At 55.6% G+C, this 17,213-nt stretch overlaps 1 protein-coding gene across 7 annotated transcripts in view; it reads right to left on the bottom strand.

Moving 5' to 3' along the window:
- Positions 1-7: 7 nt before the first annotated feature.
- The window catches only part of PLEKHG3 (pleckstrin homology and RhoGEF domain containing G3), a 37,565-nt gene continuing 20,359 nt past the window's right edge, over positions 8-17,213 (bottom strand). For 3 of the 7 annotated variants that reach the window (XM_025049103.1, XM_025049102.1, XM_025049104.1), the window contains 17 exons: positions 14,577-14,963; positions 13,382-13,479; positions 12,159-12,228; positions 11,777-11,823; positions 11,517-11,667; positions 11,299-11,430; positions 10,903-11,085; positions 10,604-10,696; positions 10,260-10,346; positions 9,968-10,001; positions 9,533-9,631; positions 6,675-6,713; positions 6,226-6,254; positions 5,383-5,724; positions 4,786-4,899; positions 1,626-3,045; positions 8-1,140 (listed from right to left, as the gene is read on the bottom strand). In XM_025049103.1, the coding sequence (XP_024904871.1) occupies positions 422-1,140; positions 1,626-3,045; positions 4,786-4,899; positions 5,383-5,724; positions 6,226-6,254; positions 6,675-6,713; positions 9,533-9,631; positions 9,968-10,001; positions 10,260-10,346; positions 10,604-10,696; positions 10,903-11,085; positions 11,299-11,430; positions 11,517-11,667; positions 11,777-11,823; positions 12,159-12,228; positions 13,382-13,479; positions 14,577-14,924 (4,005 nt within the window). In that variant the 5' untranslated portion in view covers positions 14,925-14,963 and the 3' untranslated portion in view covers positions 8-421. The remainder of the gene's footprint in view (positions 1,141-1,625; positions 3,046-4,785; positions 4,900-5,382; positions 5,725-6,225; positions 6,255-6,674; positions 6,714-9,532; positions 9,632-9,967; positions 10,002-10,259; positions 10,347-10,603; positions 10,697-10,902; positions 11,086-11,298; positions 11,431-11,516; positions 11,668-11,776; positions 11,824-12,158; positions 12,229-13,381; positions 13,480-14,576; positions 14,964-17,213) is intronic. The other 4 variants (XM_025049106.1, XM_025049105.1, XM_025049107.1 and 1 more) reach the window with 4 other exon arrangements.

Genomic DNA, 17,213 nt, shown 5'->3' with positions numbered 1-17,213 from the left:
AAACCTAAGAAAAGGCACAGATAAAGAGCAAAGCCTCCCCAGGCCACTTTCTTGCATCTCCTCTGGCTGGGCTCCTCAGTCTGGCAGTGCCCAGCCAACGCTGGAGGCCTGAGCAGGGCTTGCTCTCCCTGGGAAGAGGTGAGCTTAAATATTTGGCTTCTTATCAGAGAAGAACTATATACAAGGGAGGTGGCCACATGGGCCTCAGGGAAGCGGGGCTCCTCTGGGCCTGTGGAAAGTCATCGTGCGCCTGGCGGAGCAGCAACACTTTCACAACAGATGAGGGCACTTGCTGAGTACACCAGAGCACTGTTCCAGGGCAGGGACTTCCCGAGGGCTGAGTGGGGCTCCTGTGAGGTGAGCTCCTGTGTGCCAAGGTTCCGCCCCATCCCCCAGCCCCTCCCTCCCCCAGGACTCAGAGTCAACCTACAGAGTTCAAGGCCTGGAATTTCTCCCTTAGGTTTCTCACTCTGCCTTGCTGGCTTGGGTCCACTGGGTCCCTAGGACCTTCTTCCTTCAGCTGATACTCTGCAGACTCCTGCAAATCCTGGCCCTGCCCCACCATGTCTGCTGGTGAGCTCGGTCCCTGCCCACTGCCCTCCTCCAGCCCCGCGGCAGGGCCAGGCAGGGGCCCCTTCTCCAAGACAATCACCCGCCGGTTGTCCTCTAGGGTGAGATCTGCCGTGACGTACAGGGGGGCATCCTCTCCATCTGGCCCGGGAGGCTGGGACTGAGCAGCCTCTGGGCCTGCCCGGCCACGCTTGGCTCTCAGGCTGCAGCAGCGGCCCACCCTGCCCGACAGAGGAGGCTCCACCATGTTCTCTGGCACCGAGCGGCTCCGATTGACAGGCAGACCTCGGGACCGGCTGCCCTCAGCCTGGACCGCCTCATCGTGGGAGGCGTATTTGGAGCAGAGCTCTCGGACATCAGGCCAGTTGAAGGTCTCAGTGTCCAAGGGGCTGAGGGGGCTTCTGGCGGAGGGCCGGGCGCCAGGTGAGGTGGTCCTCGGGTTGGTGGCAGAAGGGCTGAAGGAGAAATGCTGCGGTGACGTCTCCCCTGCAGAGCAGGGCTTGGGCGGGCTGTGCTTCTGGGCCAATGTTTGCTCGTGGTTGAGGGGAGACAGCACTGGCTTTCTCTTACCTGTGAGGAGAGAGAACACCTGAATCACTGGGCGGGAGGAGAGAGTGAGCTCTGAACAGCCTTCAACCAGCGAGGCTGGTTGGTGGAGTTTTGGGTGTGATAATGGAGGAGACTCTCATTTACCATCCACCGCCCTTTATCAAAGGGAAATGGGAATAATTAAGAAAAGGCCATGGACAAGGGGTCAAGAGTCAAAGGAGGACGAGAGCTCCATTTTCCTGGAAAAGAGGAGGCGTGGCCGCATTTGCTCCAAAGGTCTCCGCTGCTCAGGAAGAGTTGGGGGAGGGCAGTGAAAGGGCTTGACCAGGGCTGCATGTGTGGCCTTGGGGTGTCACACCGGCTGCCAGGGCTCACCCAGGCCCTCACTGTGGGGTCCAGTCCTCCAAGGTTCTTTAGGGGTCCCTTTCCCGCAGAAGCCAAGTGGCTCCAAAAAGGCTCTTTGGCCCCAGGCTTGAAGGAGGGGCCCACTCTCCATCCCGTCATACCTTTGCCACCAGACTGTGTTCCAGCTTCCTCCTGCAGGCAGGGAATGATGGGAGCCGCTCTCTCCCACTGCAGTGGTGGCCTGGTTGTCCCTGCCTTGCTCTTGATCCGGAGGCTGTACTGGCGGGCCAACTGGTAGACCCTGTTCTTGACTCTCTCACTCACATGACTGTCCATCACGTGGGAGAGCTGCACGATGCGGGGGTGCAGCGGGGCCACCAGCTCTCCCTGGGAGCCGCTGCTCAGCTCTTTCACCAGCTCCTTCAGCTCCTGGGCAAGGTGGGCAGGGCTGGGCCGCTCGGTGGGTGAGGCGCTCTCCGGTGAGGCAGTGGCCGACTCCTCGGTGATGGCCCCCAGCTCATGTTCCTCCAGGATGAAGAGTGGCTCATGCAGGTCAAAGCCATTGGCCTGACCTTGGCCTGGCCCCTTCCGAGGGCTCCCCCCGGAAGCCTCTATCCCCTCCCAGATCTTCACAATTTCTGAAGAAGGGCGGAACTCAGCATCTGTGATAGGAGCTGGGTCCCCAGCACCTGCCTGGCCTGGTCCTGGAAGGTCAAACAAGGCCCATGAAGCTGGCCGAGAGCCCACCTGTCTCTTGTGCCCCAGTGGAGCCAATGGCTCTGGGTCCGGCCTGGGAAGGCTGTTGAACCTGGAAACCGAGTTCCTCACCAGGCCTTTGGGGATATAGGAGAGGCTCTCCCGGCGCCGGATGCTAAAGCTGGCATCGTGGTGCTCTGCATTTTCATAGTAGCTCTTGATTTTGTCCAGCAACAGCCGATCTCGGGTAGAGAGCATCGATTCCTTCTTGCAGGAAGACCTGTCAGGCTCCACTGGGCAGCCTGGGCTTGGGGGCTCTGTCCCATTGACAGAAGGGCCACTCTCTGTGGCCACCCCCACACTGAGGTCCATTTCTGGGGAGAGCTGAGAGCTGAGGGAGTCTGTGGTGCTGCCATGCCGGGACGGGCCCTTCTCACTGCCCTCTAGGCTGAGCACACTGCTGCTCCGGCTGGTCAGCCTTGGGGTCCCGAAGCCAGTGGGCTTGCCATCCTCCAGTGCCAGGCTGCTCCGCCGAGAGAAGCTGCTGACGAACCGCTCAGCAATGACACTGGCCTGGTCCAGCACAGAGGGTGGCAGAAGGCTCTCTGGCTCTTGGGCAGCCCCCATTTCTTCTTCTTCTTCCTCTTCCTCCTCCTCCTCCTCCTCCTCCTCACTGCTCAGGGCCTTAATGTCCTCGGTGCTCTCTGCCACCACGAATTCCACCATGTCACTTGGGTGGGCCAGTCCCAGCAGCTCCTGATGGGCGTCGAGCTGTGTTTCCAGGACTTCTGGAGACTCTGTATCTGAGGGCATCTCCTCAGCGCTGGGACCTTCCAGGGCAGCAAACACCTCCTGCTCTGTCCCCGGCTCAGGGTCTGGATCAACCTGGGACAGCACAGAGAGCTCGTATGAGACCCGGGGGAGAAGGGGACAGCACGGCCTACTCAAAGCCTAGTGAGAGTGGGCTGCGGTTAGGGCTGAAGGGGCAACAGGCCCTTAAGGGGAATCAGAACATGATGCTGTCCTGTAGTGACCCTACAGCTGGGGTGCTGGGCCCATCTCCTCAAACTCAAGGAGGCTTCTAGGAACACAGATGGGGAGAGCGGCGGCCCCTCTCTGTGGCAGCCTGCCTGGGCGCTACAGGGACAGACGGGAACACACAACACAGGGTCAGAGACATGGCGCCAGGATTCCCTGCCCACTGGTGACAACAGCTCCCTAAAGCCCTAGAGGCTCCCCGCGTGGGGGTTGTTCTGGGTTCAAACCCAGGCCTGAGCCACATGAGGCCACTCCAGCTTCCCTGAGGGGCCAGGGCCTCCGGTGTGGCTCAGGGTCCAGGGGGCACAAAGGCCACAAGCTGGAATCCTGTCGGAGGGTGAGAGAGAGGTGTGGCTCCCATGCCCGACTCTGCATACGCGCCCCGCAAACCGCCCCGCAAACGGATGAGGAAGGAAGCAAATTTGAGAACTCCCTCCTGACCACCTTGGAGTTCATTTGAACCACAAAACTGGCCAGTACAGACAGTTTTCCAGAGATCTTTAGGGAGGAGATAAGCAAACACTCTATATTCTGAGGAATCAGACTTGATTCCAATTAGTCTAGTCCAGAGTCTGCAGAGGAGAACCCATGACCTGGACCTACACTATCCAGCTGAGTAGCCACCAGAGTAGCCATCAGCCATGCAAGGCTCCTGAGCACAGACCTCTTGGTCTGCAGGTGGGGCTAGTCCAAATTGAGAGCCGCTGTAAGGGTAAAATCCACACCAGACTGTAAAAACTTCATATAAAAAAAAGTACAAAATGTCTCATTAATAGCATTTTGTATTGATTATACACTGAAATAATAGTTTGGACATACTGGGTTAAATAATTTTTTAACGTTATTGGACAATTTAAAATTACACTTGCGGCTCGCATTCCACTGCCACTGGACAGGGCCACTCTAGACTCTTATCCAACGTCTTCCAAGCTTCTCTGTTGGGTCCTGGCCGTGAGGCCCACCCTGGGATCTAGGCCTCACAAACTTTTTCCTGTAACTTTGGGAAAGCAAAGGACTCCGTTTCCGGACAACCCACAGATAGCGTGGGGGGTGGGGCAGGAAGAAGAGCGTGGGCTTCTAAGTCAGAGAACCAAGTTTGGTCTCAGCTCCGCCCCCAGATGCTGCCCAATGTCAGGCACACATCACTCAACCCCTCTGAGCCTCTTTCTCCCTCGTAGAGCTGTTGCAGAGAATAGAAGGAAGAAATAAACCTCAGACATGTAGGGGTGTCCAGGAGTCATCAATGCCCTACCACTTTTCCCGGGTAGGCACAGGAGTGATTCAAATGTCTGGCATGCTGGCAGGGGCAGGGTTATGGCTGATACAAGAAGGCATGGCAGAAGGGACCTAAAATCTGGTCATTTCTGCTAACTGTGCCCCTTGGCAACGGACTCAATCTGCCCAAAGGAAGGGGCGTCTCTTACTAATTCACAGGCCAGACAGGCTTCCTGAAGCAGTGAGGGTCCTGGGGAGTGAACAATACCTGGCCCTATGGGCCCAATGGGACAGCCTGAAAGCCCCACCTGCAGACCACATCTGGGCTCCAGATGCCTCTGCACTATCCCCTTCTTCCTGCTGGCCACTCACCTCCGGCAGGGAAGAGATGGACTCAAAGCTCATACGTTTCTCAGCACTGGTTGGAGACCGGCTACTGGGTCTCCGGCAGCTCTTAGGATCCTCAGACTCCCTGCGCCCCTTTCCCTGCAGCAAGCAGAGGAGAGTCAGCTCCCGGGACAATGGGGAGCCGATCCCTCCTGCATCCCACCCCGGGCAGCACCTCCTGAGCCCTCAGGGGGCTGGGCTTTGCTGAGAGCCAGCCTTGGGCCTGAGCCATTCCAGAGTCAGCCTGAACTGCCAGGTCTGGGGACACAGAAATCCCTGCCAGGCATGTGGCCTCAGAAAGGCCCAACCCCCTTGACCCTTCCAGCCCTGCTCTGTGCTGGCTTCTCCCCCTCCCCAAGGCACCCACCCCATTAGTCATGCTCGTTGGGTAGTATACTAGTTAGCACTCAGTACTGGAACAGCACATGCCAAGGGCTCACTAGAGTGTGACAGTGAGTGAGGGGTTAAGGAGTGCTGATGGCAGGAGTAAAGGAAAAAGGACAGAGGGGCGGGGACTCTCAGATGGGCATGCACGTGCCAGCCAGCATGCAAGGAGGAGGGGAAATCAAAGAGACACCTCACCATAGCGCCCCGGGAGAAAAGTAAAGCGTTGGCCCGATAGTGCCAGCAGTGGAGGGCGGCCAGCAGGGAGCTGGCAAAGTCGGCTACCTGCTCCGCCACTGCCAGGCTCTCCTCCTCCTCCTCCTCCTCTTCCTCTGAGCCTGGGGGCTCCGGCCCAGACCCCTTTTCGCTGCCTTCATGCCCTGCCAGGTCCTCCAGAGAGACCTGAAAAGCCTGCTCCTCCTCCTCCTCCTCCTCCTGCTCCTCCTGCTCCTCCCGGGCAGCCCCTTCAGCCTCCGGCTGCAGACCCCGAGTACGGGGGCGCTGCCCAAAGTCCAGGAGAGTGCCAGCACTGCCCGCATGCTGTTCAGAGTACAAGACCCCCTCGTGACTAGCCTCTGGGCAATCCTCCCTCCTCCTGCCAGTGGTTGGGGGTGAGGAGGCTTTACACAGAAAGCCACATCTAGATGCTAACCCCTGGTCTCCACTGGGGCCCGGTGAGGATGGGGAGTGGGGGGTGTCCTCAAGGTGGGAAGCTGGGACCTGGAAAAGTTAGGACTGGAGCCTGGACAGGAACTCAGGACCCAGAGAGGCCTGCCTGCCCCAGAGAGGGAAAATGAGAGGATCCAGGCTGGGCAGGCCACTACTAGGGTGCCATTCTAGGAAGGGTACAGAAGGGTCCCCAGGATGAGGGCCACAGCTTATTCATCTCTGTGACCCTCATGACAGAACCAGGTGCACAGGAGGTGCTTGATAGGTATTCGCGAAATGAATGAAGACAATGAGAGCCGAAGGGGCCGGGGGATGACCTAGGCAGTCCCGCCCACCTCTGTCCAGCCAGTCTCCTCTGCCCACTAGCCTTACCTTCATTCCTGCAGCTGCTGCTCTGGCTGCTGCCACCACCACAGGGTTCCAGCACATGGGTGAAGGGGAGTGGAGGGGAGAGGGGTAAGCAGGACAAAGAACTTCTTTATAGAGGCCAGAGGCCTTAAGCCCCCCGGGGAAGACCACTCTAGGGGCTCCTACTCGCACAATCCTCCCTTGGTCCCCTGGGTTTTCAAAGGAAGGACTGACAGACCAGGAGCCCCGGGGGTGCAGAGCAGCACAGATCTGTGTGCATCACTTGCTCCTGCTGTTACCCGAGGATAGAGTAGAGGGAGCTCAAGGCCCCTCCCTAGACAGCAGGAGCAAGGAACAGAGACAGCATTTCCTCTGCGCTGTCCTCGACACCCCCACCCAAGCGGTTACCTGTGTCACCTTCCTGTCCCCACCCTAGAGCTCGCTGGGAATGGCTATCTACCTTTCATACTCACCTTTCTCGCTGAGCTGCCTGAGCAGGTGTCTGGTCGGCTCTGAGGAGGAAAGCAAACGGGCAGTCACAGTGCAGGCCTGGAAGCAGTTGTGCCTGGCCCTGTTCCCATGCCCACAGCACCACTGGTCCATCACCAGAGCAAAGTCCACTTGGGCCTGGCCCCACTGCAGCCCTACAGCCTGAAGGAGGCTGCCCACACCTACTCCATAGGGAGGCAGGGCCTGGGCCCCTCCCATCCAGCCCCGGAAACTCCACTGTGACCGCCAGCCCCCAAGAGCAGCACTGCCCACAGTCCCCACTAGCTCACCTCACCCGCACCCTCAGTTCTGGAGCCACAGCCCCATGCTGCCCCCTTCAGACCAACTAGCCACATCTCTAGAGGTCCCTGGCTCCGCCTCGACCCCACCCTCCCTGCATTAAGCACATAAGCACATAAGCTACAGCCCAGGCCAAGCTCCCTCACAGCACCCCAGCTGGAAAGCAGAGGTCGCACCGGACTTTCTACGGCCCTTAAGGCCTGGCACCACGAAGCTTCGCGGCCTGCTGGGGAGTGTTGCCCAGCTGCACAGGGGCTGACCAGGCTCTGGGGACAGGATACAAAACACATCCATTAGGCTGATGATATCATCACCTTGTACCCCAGCCTTTCCGGGGATAGACCTGAGACAGGCAGGTCCCTAGGGATAAGAGGACACATGTCAAGGGACCTCTCTACCAAGCCTGGCCTTAGCCCATAGTGTCCTTGCCCAACCGGCTTTAAGTGGGAGGCCCACTATAAACATGGAGCCAAAAGAAAAGTCTACTGGGGTCTCACTGCTCCTGGGCAGGGGAATCTTTTTCCTACCAAGATGAACTCACTCACTCACATACACAAACACACACACACACACACACAGTCTCTCTCTCTCTCTCTCTCTCTACAATATAAGTAAACATCCAACGGCTCTCTCTCTCTCTTTCTCTCTCTCTCTCTCTCCCTGCACAATATAAGTAAACATCCAATGATTTTTAAAGCAAGAAATATAAAATGCTCAACTCCTTCATTTTAAAACTTACAATAAAAAACATTTGTCAATAATGCCAGTAGCATCTTACTTATCCATACAGTGTATTTATTAATCTGCCCATCTCAGCTCTCTGGAAGTAAGAAGTAGGAAGCAGAAAAGGCCCAGAGACAGAGTTGTCGACTGAGAGCCGGCGCTAAGGTGCTTGCCTGGGCCCCACGTCCTCCCTCTCGGCGACTTCCTGGCCTGCTTTCACACACACTTCTCACAAGTTTGGTCAACCGATTTCTGAGAGAGGGGGGAAGAAAGGATACTACAGGCAAGTACACGAAGATAGGTGAGAAGGAACACTCTTCCATGTAAGATGGACACAATATCTCAAATGTGGGCTAACTGTATGGCAACCCACAGCCCCGCACCTGGGGGCCCTGGAGAATCCAGCAGCTCAAACACACCAGTGATACCACTGCACCGCTCCAGGGAAGTTCAGCTGTGGTCAGCATCATCCTCTCTTTTAAAGGCTCGAGAGTAGGAAGCGTGTTTTAGAAAGATGTGTTTTAGAAAGGGTTCAAAGTGAAACACAAAAACAAGCACACAAAACCCAACTCTTTATTATTAGAGTTTCCAGGCTAAAATCTCAGCCATGGGGAAACCTAAGCTCTGAAAAGGCTCATTTTCCGAGTGGCTTGATGGCTACAGTTTGGATGCTAACGGACGACAGATGGCATTGCTATTACTACCACCACCACCACTGCTTACTAAACACGTCCATGTGCCAGAAGCCTCCAATTTAAAGCTATGGCAGGTTAAGGGAGAATTCTAGAAGGACGGAAAGAGAATTACAGAAGAAAGGAAAGGAAAATAGGAAAGGTCCAAGACCTAGGAAGTAACACCAGCAATTTGGGGCTTTTAACATACGGCACCATAAAAATTTGCAACCATGACGAGTTTGCCTAAGATTCAAGGTCCACTGGGAGCAATACTAAAAATAAAACCACAAAAGCTTTCCAGAGACTGCTTGGCTCTAACATCTAGAAGACCAAAGGCCACAAGTCAATCCACTCAGTTGTTCAAGGGACCCGTACATCATGGCCAATCAAAGCCCAATGCACTGTGGAGATCCGAAGGACATTGCTCCCGGTCACTCCCAAATCTTTCTCTCCAAAAGTCTCTAAGACAATTCTCACCCTAACATCCATCTCATGAATAAGTTTGGCAATGCCCAGCTAAATCGAAACTGTCCCCAGGCCTCAGACTGTGAAAGGCGGAGGCAAAACAGATATAGAAAACACACATACACACACTCATCACCACAACTACTAGAAATAAAAGCAAGTTCTCTTTTTTAATGGATGATTCACTCCAATAACTCCAGGTACACAGCAGCAAGCCCAGTTACAGAAGAAAACCCAGAAGAAGAAAATGGAATTTTTTCCTGAGACCCAAAGTAAATATTTTCTGTCTGGATTTGGTGCCACTTGTGAAGTCTAACTTGTTTTCCCCACGTCCTGCCTCTGCTGCTCCACAACTGAGCTGGGGCCCATCCACGATGCCCGAGCATTACTCCTGGCTGACTCTCAGTATTCCAAGTAGTGAAGGAAGGAGGTTTCAGTTGCAGGGGAGCTAAGGAGGGCTGCCAAGGCCTGAGTGAACAAGCATCCTACGGCCTTGGAAAAGGTGGGCTGCCCAACCCTGGTGGGCGAGAAGGGCCCAAAGGTGCCTGGCAAGGGTAGCACAGGGGGAGGATGCTCCATACACACCCATCCTGCTCTTTCCCAGAAGGGGAGCTGGCCCCTAATGCTGCTGCAAACGGTCCCCTGCCTGGTCCAGGGTCCTACGAAGAGGCCACTCTTACCAGATTGCCGGCGCCCCTGGCGCACATGGGTCGACACCTCGTCCTGGGAGGACCAAGCCTTCTTCAGGCGCTCTGGGCTGTAGCGGTACCGATTGGGATCTGCACCCAGGAGAGACAATCAAGCCTTTGGGATACTATCAGCCTTGGCCTAGACTCTGACCATACCCGACCACACCTCTGCTGCCCACCCCAACTCAAGGGGCCAGAAGCCTCCAAATCTCCCTCCTCTTCCATCCCCTTCTCTCTGGGAGCATCAGACACCGTCAGCACTACTGTGCCCCCAGTCTCACTGTGGACCCCCCAGGCCTTGACAAAAGAAGCCACCCTATTCTCCCTGCTCCCTGGAATATGTGTCAAGCAAAGCTTCCCCAGGATGCAGCCTGACCTAGAGTGGAGCACAATTAGGGACAAAGCAGGCAGAAAGGGTATACTTACAATAGGAATCCATTTCCAAGATGGCTTCCTTGGCCTGGAAGGGAAGGAAACCCACGTGGTTACTACCTTGCCATGTGTCATGCCTCCCACGGCCCACAGACTCACTCTGGCTGCTCCAGGATGCCCACAGTGCTGTGCTGAGGCCTGTGGCATCTGCTGAACTGACCCCCACTGTCCAGAGGAGCCAATGTCCAGAGGAAGAGACCCCAGTGGACCCCCACAGCTGGCTCTGAAGGACACCCTCTTCTTGCACCTCATTAGGAGCTGGGGTGGGGACACCCCAGGAACTCACCTTCTGGGGGATGGTGGTGTGGTGGTTTTCTAGAATGAGCCTCTTGATGTGGTGAGTCCAGTTTCGTTTCTCCTCCACTGTTTTGGCCTGGGAGAGGGAGCCAGGCAGGGGTTACCACAGGCCTATAGCCATGTGGCATGAACCATGCTCCCACGGATCAGGGCCGAGGTGGAAAGAAGGCCTCTGTAAGACCCCTGTGCAGTTACCTGGACTCATCGTCACAACCCTGAGATGTGCCCACAATGACCTCTACCTTCCAGAGGGAGACCCTGAGGCTCAACGCAGCCAAGCGAGCAGAGGAGGCAGGTCTGTCCCCAGCCCGAGCACCCCAGTCCACTCCTCACCTGGATGCTGTACTGCTGCTTGCTGTGCTTGTAGTGGGTGACGGTGAAGCACAGGGAGTCTCTGGTGCTTTCAATCAGCATGAGGGAGGAGCACTGGAGCAGAGGGAGAAGGCAGTCACGCACAGGGGGAGAGCGGCCACTGACCTGGGGCCTCACTGAGGCCATCGGGGGAGCAAGGAGCATAATCGCAGAAGGATGGAGCTGTGTCCACACCGCCCCAGGGCCTGATGAAGAGGGGAAGGAGGGGAGTGGGGAAGAGGTGGGGGGGAAGGTAAAGGAGACGGCAGCAGCCTAGTTACCGGGATGTGACCCTTGTAGACAAAGTGGTCGCCCCGCTTCTTGGTGATGAGCAGTGCTTTATCAAAGAGGAAGAAAGTCTTCTCGTTGCGCACACGGTGCACACGAAATGTGCCCTCCAGGACAAGCTCCCCATAGATGGTCAGGTCCGGCCCCTTCCAGTTGATGAGCAGCGACTGAATCTCCTAGAGCAGAGAAGCCCCAATCCCTAGGGTCAGGCTGCTCATGACCCTGCTGGGGACCACACAAGACCTCAGGAGGCTCCCGTAGATCCAGTCACCACTGGGTTTCCCCACAGAACACCACCCCTCAACTCACTCCAGCAGAGCAACCACATTCCTTCTCCTAAGCCCTGCATCCACCCCTATATGTCCCTACAGCCACCAGCCCTGGAGCACCTGGAGTCGGACTGCGTGCTCATGCCTTCTCTTCATGTCATTGATGTACCAGGCCACACAGGTCATGGTGTCAATAGCATCCTCCACCACCTCAAAGCCATCTTCTTCTTCATCAAAATGTTTGGCAATTTCCTGCGCAGGAGACAGGGGCTTACCCCAGATCCAAGGGCCCTGCCCCACGCCCAGTCGCCTATCTACTCAGGGGACCCTCAGGTTACCTGGAGCAGCAGGTGGTATTTGAGGATGCGCTGGACTGGCTTCAGCAGGTAGGAGCCCAAGGGCAGTGAGTGCTGCAGCAGCTCCTGCCTGTCCCGGAAGAACTTAGCCTGCTGCTTGTCCCGCATGCACTCCGTCAGGGCAGCCACCGAGCTGAGAGGGGGAAGGGGCTGTCACTACCTGGGAAGGCCTGGATGGGGAGGTGGGGGTGCTCCAGACTCACGAAATGGCTCTGCCTTTCCTCTCCACCACAATTACTCACTTGGGGTAGTTGTTGCAATACTGGGTGTAGATATCAAACTCTTGGCTCTAAGGAGAAACCAAAAATAATGACATCAGGGAGAATTTCATTTGACCATAAACCCAGGTGTGCCAAAGACATGCCCCTGGTCCTCAGAGCAATTCTGGCCCCTTTTCTCAAGTGTCTGCAGATCCATCTTTGTACCCATCTGTCTAGGACATGCCATCCACCCAGCAACCCCTGGGGCTCCACCCCAGAATACCCTTCCCATTCCAGACAGGGCACCCAACACTTGCCCTGGAAAGGGGCCTCTAGGGCTCAGATGTCCTCTGAAGGTGGAAGTTCCTGTCCCACTGAGCCCCTAGCAAAGCGGGACAAGAGACAAGGACCTAGCTCTTCTTACCCTTTCCACAAAGCAGCTGGCGACAGCCACGGGGTCACTATTGCAGCTGTCCAGGTCTCTGAGTAGCTGGCTGGGCGAGAAAGAGTGGCCATCAGACCCCAGACCGCTCGCAGCCTCCATAGCTGCCAACACACCATGCCCCCTCCCCAACCTCCTGATATCCAGATACACAGTCAGCCCTGATGTCATGCCAAAGTGAGCCCTGTCCAGGGCAGCAACTACAAAAGCATCCAGCACCACCGCAAAGACGGGGAGCAAAGGAGGCCCACATGCTCAGCAAGCGGGAGAGGGAGGGGATACCAGTACCCACCTCGGGAGAAGATACAGCTCCTCTGCAGGCAGAAGGAGTCAAACACACAAAAGCAGAGATTACAGGAGGAAGGAGAGAGAGAGAGGACTTGAAAAGGAACCAAGGCCCCCAGTTCAGAAGGATCCGGGAAAAGGAGAGAGACAGGGTGAGCCCCAGCACCCCTTGTTCTTAATGGGGATGCTAAAGAAAACGCTAGAAATGGTGCCCCTTCTGCCTCCTCCTCCTGTACTCCCCACTTTTCCCAACTCCCCACCATCCAGCCTAGGTAGCCCTCCTAGACTTCTCCAGCTTGCACAGCAAGAAGTCCTTCTGCCCATCTTAAGAGGTCTGGGGTATGGTTCCTCCTGAGATTCAATGCTGTCCCCTCAAGCTCTGCTCTGCCTTTCCTTGTGGCATCTGTGGGCCAAAATGGCCAGATACTCAAGGAGCCCCTCTGACCTAAAGTAGCACCTCACCAGGCATTGCTCAGCCTCCTCCAGACATCTTGCCTGATCTGTGCATTCTCCTAATGGGTCAGATCACCTCCAGGAGCCCTGACTTCCATGGGGTCAGTAGGACGATGGAGAAGAAATTAAGAGATGTGTGAGTAGGGGATCAAGATGAGAAGGTCAAAGGAGACACAAAGGGACAGAGGTAAAGATCATCATGTGCAAAGGTCCAGCAGTTTCCTGGGGTGTGCTGGCCCAGGTTGGAAGGCACGGCGGCTCCAGGATACATGGTCCACATGTCCCCTCTCCTGCAGGGAGCTAACTATACCTTTGGATAGGGATGGACCACACTTTCCCACCCTCAGAGGTCAGGCTCTGGGCCCATCTGTCACAGCCCCCAGGACCAGAGACACCCAGAGCTCCTCCTTAGTTTCTAAGATGGGCCTTGCAGGCAGAACATGGTGTACGTCAGGCCCACTCCATACCTGTTCAGTGCATAGATGTTTTCTATGTTCCCAAAGAGGGCACTGACTTGTTCCGGCTTCAGCAGCCCAGGTGTGTCGATGATCTTCAAAAGGTAGTCCTGCATGGAGAAAGGCATCAGAACCCAGCTTCTCCTGGCACAACCCTGTTCCCCCAGCCACATCTCATTTCTGTACTGCATTTTACAGCTATGACATGATTTCACAGACATCACCTACTATACTGGGTTGGCTAGTTCCCCCCCCCCAAATTAATATCCACTGAGAACCCCAGAATGTGGCCTTATTTGGAAAGAGGGTCTTTGCAGATGTGACTAGTTTACAATCTGGAGATGATATCATATTGGATTAGTGTCTTTTTAAGAGGAGAAGACACAGAAAAACCGAGAAGGCGGCAATGTTGATGACAGAGGCAGACTGGAGTGATGCGTCGACACGCCAAGGAACACCAAGGATGGCCAAGGGCCACCAGAAGCCGGGAAGGAGGCCTGGAACGCATTGCCCCTCAGAGCCTCCAGAAGGAACCAACCCTGCCAACACCTTGATTTCTGGCTCTGGCCTCCTAAACGAGACAGAATAAATTTCTGCGTCTTAAGCCACACAGTCTGTGGTAATCTGTTACAGCAGCCTCGGGACGTGAATACACCTCCCTCCTCAGCAGGCAGTTTCCTCAGTGGCAGCCGCACCTTCTCCTGTGTGCCCTGCATAGTGTGAAACACTTCACATCCATGGCCCTGCGAGGCCGGTGCATCTTCATTTTACAGATGAGGAACCTAAGGTTCAGGGGGTCACCCACCTGCCCAGACCCCATAGCTAGGAAACAACAGAGCAGGGATCTGGGAGCAGAGAGGCCAGGTCCAGAGCCAGTTTCTTCACCTCATTCAGTCTCCACTGAGCACAGGAGTCCCTCCCCTCCTCGGCAAGAATGCCTACTCCCTGGGGATCTGCAGGAAGTTCTGCCAGCGGAGCAACTGACCCGACCCACAGTCATAAGGCAGTGTGAGCAGTCAGCAGCCTCCCGGGGGACAGGAGACGTGAGGCCCCACTCCGGGGGAAGCAGGCCTTCTGAGATAAACGGCAGGAAGAACTGCCCTTCCACGGTGCCAGTAGGTGTATGGAGAGCTGAGCCACGAAGGCCAGGGCCAGTCCCGGCAGGAGTTGGGCAGACGCCCTGCCGACCTCAGCTCTGGAGCCTCACCTCCACGATGCTGCGCAGATCCTGCACGTACATGCGCTCCGTTTCCACGATTTCCCGCACCACACGGCCCAGGTAGCTGAGCTTGTGCACAGGTGCCGCCGACGCCCGGCTGTTGAATGGGGACAGGGGTCCTTTCTTGTTCAGCCAGCTGCTAGAGTTGTTGTTGCTGTTGGGGGGATGCCGGCCACGCGGGGAGCCTGCCCCATTCTTGGCTAAGGCCTCGGGGCCACTAGGCTCCTCCATGGCACCTCGGCTGTCACGGGAGGAGCCCGACGAGGACGCGGTGGAGGTCAGGCTCACGGGCCGCTCCTGGCTGCCGTCCTGGCGGAGGGAGGCAGAGACGGGCATCCTGGCATCGCTGCCTGGCGGGAGCGCTCTGGAGAGATTCTGGGCGGGACAGACAAAGGGTCAAACCTCCGAGTCCTCACAGAAACAGGAAGTAAAGTGGTGACTACCAAGGGCGAGGGGGCGGTGTGTATTATTTAATGTAAAGAGTTTCAGTCTTACAAGATAGTAAAATTTCTGTAGATGAATTGGTGGTGATGGATGCACACCAATGTAAATGACATTAATGCCACTGAACTGTACACTTAAAAATGGATAACATATAGATGTTTATCTTATGTGTATTTCACCACAACTTTAAAAACAACTCTGAAGCCCCAAGAAGTCCCCCCCTCAGACGCTATGAGCATCTACGAGGGTGCCCAAGGTATATTCCTTCCCCGACTCCAACAGCGCCACCTCCACCTTTCCGAAGGTGGAGCAAAAGTGGACCACATCCGGGACATAAGGGCTCAGAAACCTGAGGTTTCAGAAAAGTAGAGTGGGCATCCCTGCCAGAGCAGCAGTCGGGGTGCCTTCTGATTGAATCTCAAGTACCTAGTCTCTCAGAGCCTCAGTTCCTCACCACCTGCCCCAGGGCTGTGTGCTCCAGGATGCAGCAACGTGCTGCATGCATGGCTCTGAACCTGATGCTTGGCCCAGGGCAAGGGCTCCATAAACTGTCTAAACAGTGATGAAATTGGTAGTTGTCAAAAAGCACTTCCCAAATGTCCACCTGTCAGGACCTGTGCTGGGGTCACCAGACAAGGACAGGCAAAGATCTGATTCTTATAATCTAAGAGGACACGCATGCCAGATGGTAATATTCTCCCCTGGATTACAACATCTCTGCGCCATGAACATGAAACCTTATGGACACTGACAGAGAAGGCAGAGGAGATAGTACAAAGGCTGAGGCCAGCATCACCCCTGCCTCCAACCCTAGCACCTTGTACAGGCCCCTGACTCACCCTGACTCCCAGAGCACAGGAAATTCCCCAGGACTGAGCCACCAGTGAGTCTCCCTAAACCCTCCCAGCACAACAAGCAGGAAGCGGCTCCCAGGTAAGGCAAACACAGCCTCAGGTGGACTTTATTCCCTGTACAGAAGGTGCAGCTCACAGCGGGGGCCGGCCTAAAGCAGCAAGTCAGGGGAGGGGCTGTAGCCTGAGAAAGACAAGAACACTCCACCACAAACCTGGAGGACAGAAGCTCACCAACACCACTTTCTAAGAATGTACATTTGATTGCTATTTTCACAGGAAAAAAATTCCACAGCATCCCTCCCACCTCCACTGACCCAAAGCCTTCCATCCCTAGTTCTAGGCCTCAGAAGCTACCAGACCACAGGCTAGAGCTACGAGGAAGTACCATCACTCCAGGAGCTATGAATTTGCCCCCTGGTTTTCTGTGCCTCTGCCCCAACCTGAAAGCAGCGTCCCCAGTCTGTGCCAACACCCTCAGGTTCTGGCTTTTGCAAACGTTCTCTCTGCTTGGACATTATTTCCTCCCCCCATCTATCTCATGCCATACCATCCCCCCAAGCTACATCCCTTATACGCAACCCTCAGGTCTCAGATTAGAAGCCACACCCCCTCTCCCCGCCCAGAAATCAAACCTGGGGCACCTTCTGTATAACCCCACAGCACTCACAGTGTTACGCCTACTGTAGCACACACTGCCTGAGGTCATAACTGGTTTGAGAGCCCCTGCTCTAGACCATAGGTGACCTAAGGGCCAGGACCTTCAGGATGATATGGCAAATGAATAACGACAGTGAACAAATTGGTGCTTCCACTGAGCTGAGTCAGGAGCATTGAGAGGAGAGCATTGAGACCCACTTACCATGAAAGCTAGCCCAGCAAGGACCCACTCAAGCACTGTGCTTTGTCACTGTGTCTCAGCTGGGGGGTGAGGAGGGGGTCAAGTCTGAGGTGCTCTTTTTGAGCCTCTCTTTTTGCAGATGAGGATACAGCACTGGGGCAAGTCCTGTATCCTCCCCACCTTCAGGCACGACAAAAGAAGGATTAATTAACAGATTCATCTTGGTGAAACTGAGCATCTCGGATGAGAGCCCCTTGGGAAATGCAGCATTGCTACTTTTTCCTCTTTCTTGAAAAGAGCCGTTAAAATTAACCAGCTAGGCCTTTCTACAGAACCAGCTGGCAGAGTAACATCAAGTCATTTCAGCAAAGAAAGACTAAGACCCATATTCAGCCCCAGCACTTAACCTCCAGCCCTGTGGGACTCTGATGTCCTTGAAAGCAAGCTGCAAAATCAGGCACACCCCACCTCTCCCACTCCCCACCCTTA

The sequence above is a fragment of the Pteropus alecto genome, unplaced genomic scaffold (genome assembly GCF_000325575.1).
Source record: "Pteropus alecto unplaced genomic scaffold, ASM32557v1 scaffold276, whole genome shotgun sequence".
Taxonomy (NCBI): domain Eukaryota; kingdom Metazoa; phylum Chordata; class Mammalia; order Chiroptera; family Pteropodidae; genus Pteropus; species Pteropus alecto.
This window is presented reverse-complemented; position numbering and strand designations above follow the sequence as displayed.